The sequence below is a fragment of the Grampus griseus genome, assembly GCF_964374135.1.
Source record: "Grampus griseus genome assembly, chromosome: 3".
Classification (NCBI taxonomy): Eukaryota; Metazoa; Chordata; class Mammalia; order Artiodactyla; family Delphinidae; genus Grampus; species Grampus griseus.
In genome coordinates this window covers 117,306,182-117,320,599 of record NC_139019.1, presented here as the reverse complement: position 1 = coordinate 117,320,599, position 14,418 = coordinate 117,306,182, and the positions used below count along the sequence as shown (strand labels likewise).

General features: G+C 42.3%; 2 protein-coding genes across 4 annotated transcripts in view; both read right to left on the bottom strand.

The window, feature by feature from the left end:
- Positions 1-6,818, bottom strand: part of LOC309819610 (protocadherin beta-3) — a gene marked incomplete at both ends in the record, with an annotated part of 80,027 nt that extends 73,209 nt beyond the window's left edge. Inside the window, one exon of one of the 3 annotated variants that reach the window (XM_082649948.1) lies at positions 4,529-6,818. In XM_082649948.1, the coding sequence (XP_082506074.1) occupies positions 4,529-6,818 (2,290 nt within the window). The remainder of the gene's footprint in view (positions 1-4,528) is intronic. The other 2 variants (XM_082649950.1, XM_082649954.1) reach the window with 2 other exon arrangements.
- A 3,515-nt stretch (positions 6,819-10,333) lies between these two features.
- Positions 10,334-12,730, bottom strand: LOC309819627 (protocadherin beta-2; the record flags this gene model as incomplete). The annotated part of the gene is made up of 1 exon (XM_082649978.1): positions 10,334-12,730. Exon 1 carries the CDS (start codon positions 12,725-12,727, stop codon positions 10,334-10,336), a length of 2,394 nt encoding a protein of 797 aa, XP_082506104.1. The 5' UTR covers positions 12,728-12,730.
- Between the last annotated feature and the right edge of the window lie 1,688 nt (positions 12,731-14,418).

Below are 14,418 nucleotides of genomic sequence, written 5' to 3'. Positions count from 1 at the left end.
TGTTCATCCTCCACATTTGAGTATTATTGAATGGGAGCAGAGAGAATTGGAAGAGGAAGATGGCTAAATCAAATTAGTGATCAAGAGGATAGAGCATGTGTTGGCTTGAGTAAACTTCTGTGGGTGGTTCAAGGAACAGAAGGTAGGGCTGGGATAGGTCCTAGACCAGGTATAGCATGATTATGCCAAATAGAAGGTGGCTTCTAGTTGTCTTTAATAACAGCACATGTTTGTGCCTGGCTGTGTCTGTCTCTTAGGAGCCTAGATATGCTTCAGTGCTCTATACTTCCAGGTTGTGGGTCCATGTGCTAAACATTAAGTACTTTGAGGCTTTGAATCTTTGATAAAATAGTCATGAGTTCTAGCTCATCACCATCCAGGATACCACCTTGTTCTACCTGGTACCAACTCAGTACACAATATAGGATTGCTTAGCAGTGGGTTTTCTTTGTCATCCAGCAAGTTGGGTGTGTCATCCAGGACCACCATATGCAGCACTGTCATGCATATGAATCAAGACCATGTTTTTTCCCTGTAGGTAATTCTCATGTATCAATTACTTCAGTTACAACTCATTTTCCTCAAAATCAGCTTTATTCTAAGATTAAATCAGCTTGTTTACTCTAAAGATTGAAAAGTAAATGATGTCTTCATTAGCTCTCATGTCTATAGCCTTATCAGACATCATGACAGCCAAGAAGCAGAGAGTGACAGTCCCTAAGATTTTGCTTCATAGAGCAAATGCAGAGCAGTGCCACCCAAGGGAGACTGGGGCCCAGCTCAAACACATCATTAGGTGTTGGTCCAGAACTTCTACTTGTGTGTGGCAAAGTTGAGCTAAGCTTCTTAATTAAGGCTTGGATTTGTAGAGCCTGAGGCTGTAACCACTTTGAGACTCCTTCCTCCCTTTGCAAGACTACCAAAACCAGTAATGGTATGAGGGAAACCTCCAACAGAACATGAGTTCTCAATAAAATATCACCAACTAACAAGACTAACAGTGTGAAAAACAGACTCAACAAATAAAAGATGTATACAGAAGAAACAGAGATTGGAACAATATGGAAAGAGCTTAAAAGTAAAAGATATTTAATTTCCTCCAACAAAAAAGAAGGAAATGGCAATTGTTTAAAAAAAAAAAAAGAACAAATTGTTGTGAAAACCTGCCAAATGGAAATTTTGGGGGAAAAAAGCCCACCAAAAACTATAGTTAATTTAAAAAAATTCAGTATATTGGGTGAATCTCAGGTTTGGACCTAGCAAATATCAGAACATCAAGAATAAAGAAAACATCTTAGAGAAAAGAAGTTTACAGATAAAAGAATGAGAACTAGACTGATAGACTGTTCATCAACAGTCTTCAATACCAAAAGAGGGAGAAGGAAAATTAGCTTACATGTTATTTTTTTATATAAATTTATTTATTTTTTTGCTGCGTTGGGTCTTCGTTGCTGTGCACAGGCGTTTGCTAGTTGCGGCGAGCGGGGTCTACTCTTCGTTGCGGTGCGGGGGCTTCTCATTGAAGTGGCTTCTCTTGTTGCAGAGCATGGGCTCTAGGTGCGTGGACTTCAGTAGCTGTGGCTTGTGGGCTCTAGAGTGCAGGCTCAGTAGTTGTGGTTCACGAGCTTAGTTGCTCCGCAGCATGTGGGATCTTCTCAGACTAGGGCTCGAACCCGTGTCCCCTGCATTGGCAGGCGGATTCTTAACTGCTGCACCAACAGGGAAGTCCCTAGTTTACATTTTAAAATCTATGACCAACCAAGCTATTGGCTAAGAACATGAGGATTAGACATAGAAATAACTGAATTATGCCTAATAGGTTGCCAGCTTTAAAACATGTAACAATCTACTCTAAAAAGCAAAATATAGTAGTGGAATATATGTTTAAAAACTGTCATTTTTTAAAGTCCCCATTTGCAAGGAAGCCATATTCAAGGATTAAGGAAGATTTATTAAAAGTGTGGTAAGTTAGTTCACTAGTTTTAATGAGTGATATTTGAATATAGTTTAGTCTTTTAACAACTCTACATAAAAGTTTAAAGTTCATTTTCATCTCTTTGCCTTTCAGTATTAAAAACTAGATTAGAATATTAGTAAGAGATCAATCTGGAAATAATTCACAGTAATGAATTTGTCCATCCTTTAAAAGAAAAACTACTGGGAAATTATTATGAATGTAGAAAGTCATCATTTTTACCTAGTTCTGGACTTTCGGTTGGGGGAGTTCCAAAAAGTGGCAAAGATACTTAGTACTATACATATAGTGCCCTCTCTGTCATGTACTTAATAAAATATCCAGGTAAAGAAGTTTCTGAAAGTTGTCTTCAAATAAAAGGGTAAAAGGTTTCCAATAGCCAAGAAATAAAAGCAACTTTGAACCAAGAGTAAGGTATAATTTTTTCCTATCTTCAAATTTAGTCCATATGATCTTTTCTGGCTTTACGAAACTCTGATCACTTCTCAACAATATGTGAATTCAGTGCATCTATCAACTAAGATATTATTAAGTATCTGTCTTCTTATGTCTGGGTCTAAATAACTCCCCGGTTATATAGTGCCTCCAATTTGAGTCCAAAATCATATACCATATTGGCCAAAAAAGACCTGGCCTCCATGTTTTCTGTAGTTGAAAACTTCCCTGGTTCTCACATGAGCTGCAACTAAGCCAGCCAAATACAGAGAAGTCTTGATCAGAATTCTTTGCCTTTTCTCTGATCTTCATGAAAATTCAGCTAAGTATGAAAAGAAGAAAAAGAAATCTGACCAAAGATTCAGATTCAATATCTCTATAAAGTACTTAATGAGTGAAAGGAAATACTGTCTTTCCCCTGATTAGTAAGGATTCGTGTATTTCACTCTCATACCTAAAATAACACCATTTTAATATGATTATAACTTTATGTGTGATTGAAGACATGTCAGTATTAAATTTTTTTTTAACAGTCATTAGGCATTTTAAATTTTTGAGCTGTAATTGACATGTAACACTATATTGGCTTCAGGTGTGACAATGATTTGATATTTGTGCATATTGCAAATGATGACATAAGTCTAGTTAACATCTAGTTAACAACATTCTTTTTCTCTTTTGAGAATTTTCAAAATCTTTGAGAAACTTCAGTTCTCTTTCTTCTAGTCATGAGTATTCAATTTCTGGAAAGTTCTATGCCTCTGGATGAGAAAATGCCTATGAGGAGAAATTTTATTTTTTCCTAATCAGATTTTTAAATTGGGGACTAAATATTTTGTACTTTAAAATAAGGTTTTTTTCTATTTCATTCAAATTAGACATAAAAATTGATGTTTGGTTGCTTCAAGAGTTTATTCTTAGTTGTAGTTAATTTAGACTTTCACAGTGATATCGCTCTCTCCCCTTTAGAACTTCCCATTCTTCTAATCTTCTTTTAATTACTCTATAGGAGGTAGAATGCTGATGTGGTTGGGCAGTGTTTATCCCAAAGTACAATACATAATCCTAAGTCATGTCTAAGGTTGAAATCTGAAAGAGGGAACTAAGAGAGGAAGCAAAGAAAATATTTCCTTCATATATCACCATATAAATGCCAAGTAGATATTAATTTTTTTAAAGTAGGATTGTATGGGACACCACTTTTGCTATAAAGCATTTAGAGAACATATATACATGTACTTTCTTGAAATTTTTTTAAAATGGCCCTCAGGTTGATAATACTTACATCTCAGAAGTTAAAAAACAAATTGTCATTCCACCAGATGCTTATTAAATAATCTTTTCATGCCAAACGGAAAAGCATGATCAGTTGTTCAAAATGCCTGTTTAATTTTTTTTCTCAGTCATCCATCATAAATACACTTTAGGCAAATCTAAGAGTAATCTGACCTATTAACCTAATTTTTGTCCATTTTTAGCCAATATAAGCATATACAGTGTTGAAATATTAATTGCAAATGTCAAAACAGAAAATGAATTATATGTGTAAGTTGTATTTGAGTACTAAGCCCCTACAGGATGATACACCTTAAAATGGTACATATTAAAACATTTTTAGTTATCCACTTCATTAACCACAGACAAAGCTGCTTTAGGAGTATTATAAAGAATATTACCTGACTATATTCAATAGGGTAAATTATAATATTGGTGGTTCAGAACTCTCTCTACATTGCTTTGGATAGAGAATTTGAAATGACTACCTTAAATAAACCTATTTGAAATCATCATTAAAAGATAATGCATTTATTTTTACTCACCTATTAGAAAAAGAAAGAGACATTAATACTGGATTGAAAAGGTAGGAAGCAGATGAAAAAAGAACATGCAGGGTTAACTAGACAGAAAGTAAAATCAAGATACAAACAAAATACTGTATCAACTCAAGAGCCTTGACTTAAAAGAAAGCATTCGTAGCCAGACAACTTTCTGATTCTTCTGTTAATGAAACCTACGCTATTCTTGCAATTGCCTTTTTGCACTAGTCCTGCCCAGTGTCTTGAACCAGACCACTAGGGAGAATCGGCTTCAAGACGTTAAACTCATTGAACCCGGAGCCTCCCGTCAGACACACCTCGTACTGGTAGCTCTGGGACAGGGTCCCCGTGCCGCTGACGTCCACCAGGTGGCCTGGAAAGTGGCCCTCGGGCACCGAGCAGCGACCCACCGAGGTCGCCCCGCCCCTCCTGCACAGCCGCACCGCGACGAACACCAGCACCGAGAAGAGGAAGAGCGACGACACCGACGCCAAGGCGACCACCAGATAGACGGTGAGCAGGGCGGCCGGGGCCGCGTCCGCCGCTTCCGCTTCAGGGGCCGGCAGGTAGGGCTGCGAGAAGCCGTCCACCAGCAGCACGTGCAGCGTGACGCTGGCCGAGAGCGGAGACTCGCCGTTGTCTTTGACCAACACCACCAGCCTGTGCTTGGCCGCGTCGCGCTCGCTCAACAGCCGGGCCGTGCGCACCTCGCCGTTGTGCGCCCACACGCCGAACAGCCCGGGCTCCGTGGCCTTGAGCAGCTGGTACGACAGCCAGGCGTTCTGGCCCGAGTCGTCGTCCACCGCCACCACCTTGGTCACCAGGTAGCCCGCCTCGGCCGCCCTGGGCAGCAGCTCGGTGCAGGGCGCCGAGGCGTTCTGCAGCGGGTACAGCACGAAGGGCGCGTTGTCGTTGTCGTCCGCCACGAGCACGCGCACCAGCGCCTGGCTGCTGAGCGCTGGCGAGCCGCGGTCGGCGGCGCCCACGCGGAACTCGAACGCCCGCAGGGCCTCGTAGTCCAGGGACCTCAGGGCGAACAGGTGGCCGTTGTCCGGGTTGATGGACACCAGGGAGGCCAGGGGCACGTGCGCGTCGAGGGGCGGCAGCAGCGAGTAGGTGACCTGGGCGTTGGCGCCCGCGTCTCTGTCTGTGGCGCGGACGCTGCCGATGTGCAGGGCGGGGCTGTTGTTCTCGCGGACGGACAGGGTGTAGGAGGTCTGGGTGAAGGCGGGGGCGTTGTCGTTGACGTCGGACACCAGCACGGTTATGTTGTGCTCGGTTTTCAGCCTGGGGGTTCCCATATCTGTGACGGTGATGGTGATGTTGTACTCGGCTCTGATCTCTCTGTCCAGCTCTCCTTCTGACACTAGGGTATAAAAATTCTCTACAGATGGTTTCAGGATGAAGGGGAGATCGTTCTCAATGGAACACACCATTTTCCCATTGTCTCCAGAGTCTAGGTCGGAAACACTGAAAACAGCCACCACAGTCTCTGGCGAGTTCTCTGGGATAGGGCTGGTAATTGAGGACAAGGTCAGTTCTGGTGGGTTGTCGTTCACGTCAACCACGTGAACTATCACTGTTGATTTTCCTGAAAGGCCTCCACCATCCTTGGCTTCTATGTCCACTTCGTAAGTATGGATCGCCTCAAAATTCAAATATTTGATTAGTCGGATATCACCAGTAATTGGATTTAGTTGAAAAGTTTTTCTAATTTCTTCAGAAACATGAAAAAATGCATATGATATTGTCCCCAAATTTCCCGTATCTAAGTCAGAAGCTGAAACAGTGACAATAAGAGAGTTAACGGGGCTGTTCTCTAGAACTTGAACCTCATAGAGGGACTGTGTAAATTCTGGGGTGTTGTCGTTTATGTCTAAGACCAGGATGTGAACCTGGACGGTCCCAGACCTCCGTGGGGTCCCGCCATCCAGCGCAGTGAGCATTAACCTAAGCTCTGGCTGCTCCTCACGATCCAGTGCTTTGTCTAGTACTAGTTCTGGGTACTTCCTTCCATCCCTACGACTGCGTGTGAGAACGTGGAAATGGGAATTAGGAGTGATCGTGTAGTTTTGGAGACTGTTTCTTCCCACATCCAAGTCTTCAGCATTTCCCAAAGGAATTACTGTTCCTGGTGGAGTGTTTTCTAGGATTTTCAGCTGCATTTCATTTTCAGAGAATGCCGGAGAATGGTCATTTACGTCTATCACCTGGAGCTCATTTGTAATAAACTGCAAGGGGTTTTGCAGTAATATCTGAAACTGCAGTATGCATGGCTCTGCGGAGCCGCATAGCTCCTCCCGGTCCAATTTCTCATGCAGGAGCAAATCACCGGTCTGGTGGTTGAGCTGAAAATACTGTCTGTTCCCTTTAGACACAACTTGGGCCCCTCTCGCGGCCAGTTTCCCTACACTTAGCCCCAGATCCTTTGCTAGATTGGAGATGAAAAACCCCCTCTCTTTTTCCTCAGCCACAGAGTAGCGTCTCGACTGGGACCCCGCCAGAGACCCACCCAGAAGAACAAAGAGAAACAGGACTTGCCTTTGTCTAAGAAAGCGCTCTCCTCCGGCCTCCATTGCATTTTCTGCCATGTTCTTCCGAGAATTATGGTCAAGCTAGCCTCCAACAGCACTGGGAAACGCAGTCTTTTGCCTCCTAACCTTTGAAGAAAATCTAGCGAATAATCCTTACCAGAGTCTTAGATTTGCTTGCTTAAAAATCTGCTCCGGCTCACAACCCCTAGTTTACTGCACTGAATCGTTGTTACAGACTATATACGCAGTGCCTGCGGTTTAATTCTCCTTCTTAGTCAACAGCGCCACCGTGCGTTCGCTCACAGTTTCAAAATCTTGGAGAAGGTGATGTTTGCTGGGCTTTTTGTTTTGATTTTTTTAATCGCTTATTCCCTTTTATCAAACCGAGTTGATGCTACTGTAGGAATTCCTTCTGTTATATGGTTCAAATAAACACAATCTAGGGAGAAGAAATGCGCTCTTATCTAAAAGAAGTGACTGTCCCTGGTAGAGTCCCATTTCCATGATTTTGCGGAAGTGGGCACCTGCTAGAACTATTCACCCCACCTCCTGTAATTATTACAGAAAAAGTTTTACAAGATTTTGCTCTAAGTGATGAAGTTTCGCTTTCCTACTTGTGTTTTTCTTTATTTTCCAAATTTTGTAAAATGCACACGAGTTGCATTTATAGTCAGAAAAATGCTACGAAAAGACAACCTCAAGCAAGGTGATAAAAAATTATAATAGATCATGTCAGGGGATATATCCAGAGACCACAAATGCCTAATTCCCTCCACATTTTCGCACTCACTCAAGGAACACAGAGCTTTCTCCTCTTCCTATTTCACAGTAATTCTGTGATTACTGGTTTCATCTGTATTAACTCTTTAATCTGCATAACTGTATTTCACCTGTGGAAACCCATATTTATTGCGTTTGTAGAAGTTAGACGTATTGTGGTAATAAGACAGACTATGTCTGTATATCTTATAGAGTTTCCCATCTAATGGGGTGAACAGAATTTAAACAGATGTTTAAACAGTACTATACAGGAAATGTATAATGAGTGCACTGGAAGTATACAATATGGAGACCTAACTTAATTGGGGGGATTCAGAAAGTTTCCCAAAATTGTCCCATTTAATCTGGAATATGAAGGATGAGAAGAAGTTTGCCAGGCTAAAACTAAAATGGGAAGATTCCATATATAAGGAATGCAAAGGCCCGGGGACAGAAAAGCATAGCTATTCTAGATAATGAAGGTAGGACAGTGTACCCAAAGTTTAGTGTCTCAAGAGTAAGTGGGGGGCTTCCCTGGTGGCGCAGTGGTTAAGAATCCACCTACCAATGCAGGAGACACGGCTTCGAGCCCTGGTCCAGAAGATCCCACATGGCGAGGACTAAATTAGCCCGCACGGCCTAGAGCCCGTGCTCTGCAACAAGAGAAGCCACCACAATGAGAAGCCCGTGCACCACAACGAAGAGCAGCCCCAGCTCGTGGCAACTAGAGAAAGCTGGTGCGCAGCAACGAAGACTCAGCGCAGCCAAAAATAAATAAATAGACATTAAAAAAAAAGAAACATAAATATCACCTATTAAAAAATAAAGAGTAAGTGGGAAGACAAGGCTGGACAGGGAGGCAGGGGCCAAATAATAGGTGGCTGGATTTTATTCTAAGAGTGAAAGGAAGCTATTGCAAGGTTTTGCGCAGAGCAACGAAACAGCACAAATATCATGTGTTCAATATAGCTTCTTCACAATTATAAGTAATGTTATATGAAGGACCATTTATTAAATTTACTCTTAATATTAGTGATACTAAAAATAACAAAATTACACTTCTTATCCTTATGTTATCTTATTTGGACATAACTGCAAGCTATTTAAATAGCTGTTATCATTTCTGGGGGTACAGAAATTATATGACTTATACAAGATCCAACAGGTAATAATTTGATACCAAGATACTTCTCTATATGAATGCTAAGCTCAAAATGAGACCTTTAAATTTTATATTATAATTTTAATAGTATGTTCAAATAAACATAAAATAATATAAAAATTTAAAGATAGTCTGAAGAACATTAAAAATTAAAATTCTGTTTTAATGTGTGGATCAGAAATTGAACTGCAAGAAATAAATAAGAATAAAGAAAGTTAAATGAATCATTTAAGGACTTATGGAAGGAAAATATACATCATAAAATTGAAAACACAATTTCCCCATGTGGATTCCTTAAGCTAGTGGGCAGGAGAGGAGATTAAAATTAAGGAGAAAAAGAAAAAGGAAAACTATCTTGAAGGAAAGAGACACCAAGCACTAGTAAGTGCATAATGTTTGAGTAACAGTGAAGTTCTGTTAATAACCAAAAATTAAATCTGAGAGCATTTAATTCCAGCAAAATTTGTCCTGTGAGTATTTTAATGTATTTGAATGTCAGTATATCACAGATGAAATAAAGACATTTCTTTCCTTCAATCAGTCATTTAAAATTTTTATGAAGAACCTAGTGTTGCAGTCATTGTGCTAATCATGCAGTAAATGGAGAGCTACTGAGAAACGTAACTCAAGCACTAAAAAGGAAACCAAAAAGCATTGAAAAGTCTAGGAAACTGAAAGGGGGAAAATGGAAGTAGTCAGTGAAAAAAAAATAGAATGAGCAAACCAAGATAAATATTTTTTCCATGGGCTTATTTCCAATTGAATCATAAATGCTCCAGATATTATTTTAAAATGCAATGCCAAATTACATATGAAGTTTCTAAAATTTGGTCATAGACAAAAACATGTACTCTCTCACATCTTTTGGATTTTAATGAAGTACTCAAAGAATAGATGGTTTTAAATAATTAAAACAGATTTTTAAATGGATTGAAACAATCAGAGGTTTTAAAATTTTTAATAAAAAGCATGAATAATTAGCATGTCTGAAAATGACTGGACATTGCTATTTATTTAACTACATTTTAGAATATTGGTAGTTGATTTATTGAAGACTTTTAATGTGGATGATTTGTAGAATCCAACAGTCAAGGTTTTCACAATCTCTAAAGAATCATAATTATCAGGTATGAACATTTTAAGGAAGTATATATTTAGAAAAGTGTGAGAGGGTGCTTTGTTATTCATGAATGTACCTATGTTAATGGTTTTAGCCAATGTGAGTTGACAGGAAGGAAGTTTAAACTAGCCTAAGAGAATACTCTATACAAACACAAATATTCTGGGTAGGAAAAAAGAGTAACCCTGTGTACTTATTGCAAACTTTCAAAAATGTAGGAATGCAAAAATTACCTAGGGACTGTGGAAGGCGAATTTTGAAAAAAAAAGTGCTCTAAAAATTAAAGACTTCAGAAAATACAAAATATACTTTCACACATTAAATCGAATTAAGTTACAGTGATATTAACAATAAGAAAATTTGCATTCATTATACCACAGAGCAGCACATCTAGAAACACCAGTAACATGCGCTGATTTGGAATAAGATAGTTACATTTCAAATACAAAGAAAACAACTCCAATGGGCAAGGCAGTAAAAAACGACTTTGCACAATTTAACTGAGACGGCATCATAGACCCTTACTAAAATTTAACTGAATTCAAAACTATTCCTGAAACTGGGGTTTGCCTCACTAACCCTCTCCTCATCTTGAGTAAGGAAGTTTGGGATAACCGGCTTGAGGAACTTGAAAGTCCCAGAGCCTCCCGTCAGACACACCTCGTACTGGTAGCTCTGGGACAGGGTCCCCGTGCCGCTGACGTCCACCAGGTGGCCCGGAAAGTGGCCCTCGGGCACCGAGCAGCGACCCACCGAGGCAGCCCCGCCCCTCCTGCACAGCCGCACTGCGACGAACATCAGCACCGAGAAGACGAAGAGCGACGACACAGACGCCAAGGCGACCACCAGGTAGACGGTGAGCGGGGCGGCCGGGGCCGCGTCCGCCGCTTCCACTTCACGGGCCGGAAGGTATGGCCGCGAGAAGCCGTCCACCAGCAGCACGTGCAGCGTGACGCTGGCCGAGAGCGGCGGCTCGCCGTTGTCCTTGACCAGTACCACCAGCCTGTGCTTGGCCGCGTCGCGCTCGCTCAGCAGCCGGGCCGTGCGCACCTCGCCGTTGTGCGCCCACACGCCGAACAGCCCGGGCTCCGTGGCCTTGAGCAGCTGGTACGACAGCCAGGCGTTCTGGCCCGAGTCGCCGTCCACCGCCACCACCTTGGTCACCAGGTAGCCCGCCTCGGCCGCCCTGGGCACCAGCTCGGTGCAGGGCGCCGAGGCGTTCTGCAGCGGGTACAGCACGAAAGGCGCGTTGTCGTTGTCGTCCGCCACGAGCACGCGCACCAGCACCTGGCTGCTGAGCGCGGGCGAGCCGCGGTCGGCGGCGCCCACGCGGAACTCGAACGCCCGCAGGGCCTCGTAGTCCAGGGACCTCAGGGCGAACAGGTGGCCGTTGTCCGGGTTGATGGACACCAGGGAGGCCAGGGGCACGTGCGCGTCGAGGGGCGGCAGCAGCGAGTAGGTGACCTGGGCGTTGGCGCCCGCGTCTCTGTCTGTGGCGCGGACGCTGCCGATGTGCAGGGCGGGGCTGTTGTTCTCGCGGACGGACAGGGTGTAGGAGGTCTGGGTGAAGGCGGGGGCGTTGTCGTTGACGTCGGACACCAGCACGGTTATGTTGTGCTGGGTTTTCAGTCTCGGTGTCCCCATATCTGTGACGATGATGGTGATGTTATATTCGGATCTTGTTTCTCGGTCCAGGGCTGCGTTTGTGACTAAACTGTAAAAATTCTCAACAGAGGGTTTAAGAATGAAGGGAACATCATCTTGGATGGAGCAAACCATCCTTCCATTGTCTCCAGAGTCAGGATCTGAAACGCTGAATACAGCAATTACAGTCTCCTGCAAGTTTTCTGGGATCTCAGTGATAAGCGTTGACATGGTCAGTTCTGGCGGGTTGTCATTCAAATCCATCACTTGGACAAAGACCACACAACTGCCAGAAAGGCCCCCACCATCTGTCGCCTGAATATTTAATGTATAAGTCTGAATAGATTCAAAATCCAGTTCCTGTGTTAAAAGGAGTTCTCCCGATTTTGCATTTAATCCAAATGTTTTCCGAATATCCTCAGATGCTTGGGAAAGTACGTAAGATATTTCTCCATAGGTTCCAATATCTAAATCTCTGGCAGAGACAATGGCAACCTGGGATCCAATGGGGCTGTTTTCTAGGACATGCGCCTCATAGTGCAGCTTTGCAAACTCGGGGGCATTATCATTGATGTCTAAGACTTCAATGCGGATTAGGGCGGTCCCAGACCTGGGTGGAATCCCGCCATCCAGCGCTGTGACGGTTAATCTGATCTCAGGCTGTTCCTCTCTATCCAGTGCTTTGTCCAGCACCAGCTGTGGTAATATTGTGCCGTCGGCACTGTCTTGTAATTTAAGATGGAAGTGGGAATTGGGGCTGACTGTGTAACTTTGGAGACTGTTGCTTCCTACATCTAAGTCCTGGGCACGCTCTATTAGGAAAGTAGTTCCAGGAGTGATACTTTCTGAAATTTTCAATATTATTTCTTTGTCTAGGAAAACTGGAGAATGATCATTTATGTCCCTAATCCGTAGCTCAGCCTGGAAAAACTTCAAGGGATTTTCCAGTAACATCTGGAAAGGTAGTACACAGGGCTCGGTAGGGCCACACAGCTCCTCCCGGTCCAGTTTCTCATTTAACAACAAATCCCCGGTCTGCCTATCAAAATACAAACGCATTTTTTTCCCGTTGGAAACGACCTGGGGGGCCCGAGCAGCTAGATCATCTACCTCCAACCCCAAGTCTTTCAACAGATTGGCCACAAAGGAGCCACTGTCCATTTCCTCGGCCACTGAATAACGCCTAGGCTCAGAGCCAGCCTGAGCTATGCCCAGCCAAACAAAGAATATCAAGACTTGCCTTTGTTTCAGAAAGCATTTCTTCCTCTCTCCTGCCTCCATCGCACTCTCGTCTCCCAGCAAACTTGACGCAGCTCGGATTCACGTTGTCGCTGATCTATCTCCCAGTATCACTCAGACACTGGGATAAGTGGAGATGCCTATGGCCCTGATTTCCCGGAGCAACTGCCTTAGAAAGCCTCCTTTTCCTGCTTGCTTCTTTAGCAGAGCATCTAGCTAGAGGAACGCAGACTGGTAGCTTTCTTCCTTCTACTTCTAATGCTGCAGCGCCACCCAGCGTCCTTTCCGAGTGTTTATTTTTATCAAAACATTAAGGAAATCCCAATCCTTTCTTTCAGACTGATGGCAAACTAAATGGAATATTTTCAAGTACTGTCTCTCAATGTACCGAAGTAACAATAATTCCATATTAACTAAAATCCAGTCCCTAATAACTTTTTAAAATTATCCTTCCATTATCCTCCCCCAGTTTTCTTCAACTTAAATAAGACTTCTATTCACACTTGAATTCCTTTTATAAATGCACTTATTTTCTTAACCACTTGACATAAGGAATGTCTTAGAAAATTTGTTTTTAAACCAAGTTTTATGATTGTATTGGTGTTACATCTGTTTATTCTAGAACAGTCCCCTGTATTTTATTGATATTGAATTTTTTGAAGTGTCCAGATCAGTTGTCTTATAGGTAAACAAAAGATAAAAATAGCTAAGGCATTGGTACTTGTGACTATAAATTAACAATTAGCTATGCTTCAGAAGAAAAGAAAACACTACTGAAGATAGAGCAATAAAACAATAACTATAGCATTATTCAGAAAGGGGGTGTTTCCTCTGCTTTCTACCCAGAGCCCAAAAAGCAAGAATGCCAACGGTCATAGCTATCTCCACATACTATCTTGTTCTTAGCTTCAAAGAACCTAATTTAATTGGAGATAAGGTGATGTTAAAGAGATGTATCTCCCGTTTCTCTGTCTTGCATTAGGTTGGCAGAATATGGGGATTTTTTTTTTTCACATTCAATGGAAACAAAATTCTGGAAGGAAGGACCAAGGCATTTTTTTTTTTATTCCAGAGTTCTGAGATAATCCTTAAAGAGGTGAAGTCTTCTTCTGGAAGTACTTGTAGGATGAGCAGGTAAGTGTCAACATCACCAATTTTATGGAATTGTCATCCAACATCTTTTACATGAAGAAAGGTATTTCTGAAACTATTTCCTATGTAAATTGCCTGAATGTTTGCCATGTAGCCATGAAGTTGCCTGGTAATTTTCTTGCAGTGGATGTTTATAATGCACAGATATGAGTGGTATTTAAAATGTGTGATGAGTACGCACCAGAGATTGGAGAATTCAGTGAGACTGGAAAATTCAGTGAGTCTGGAGAATTCTGTGAACAGCTCCTTAATATACTGAGACTAAATCTTGAGCAGGCTTTGACAACCAGGTTGCTGAGGAGCATGCATCTCAAAGGTTGCCATTGATTGTCACGATCTGGACCTTAGGAGGTCTGCGACTAGTGTTGATACCTACCATTTTCTTCTGTGAGAGTTAAACTTACCATAGGTTGTTCTTCATCCAGTGATTTTCCCCCAAGAATGGGCAAATTACTCACCCCACTATTGCATCGCATATTATTGTGAAATTAAACTCCCTGTGTGGTTTCCAATGGTGGAAAATTCGACCAAATCTCATGCACATCCCCATGCACATTCTGAAACATTCACAAGAATTTTTC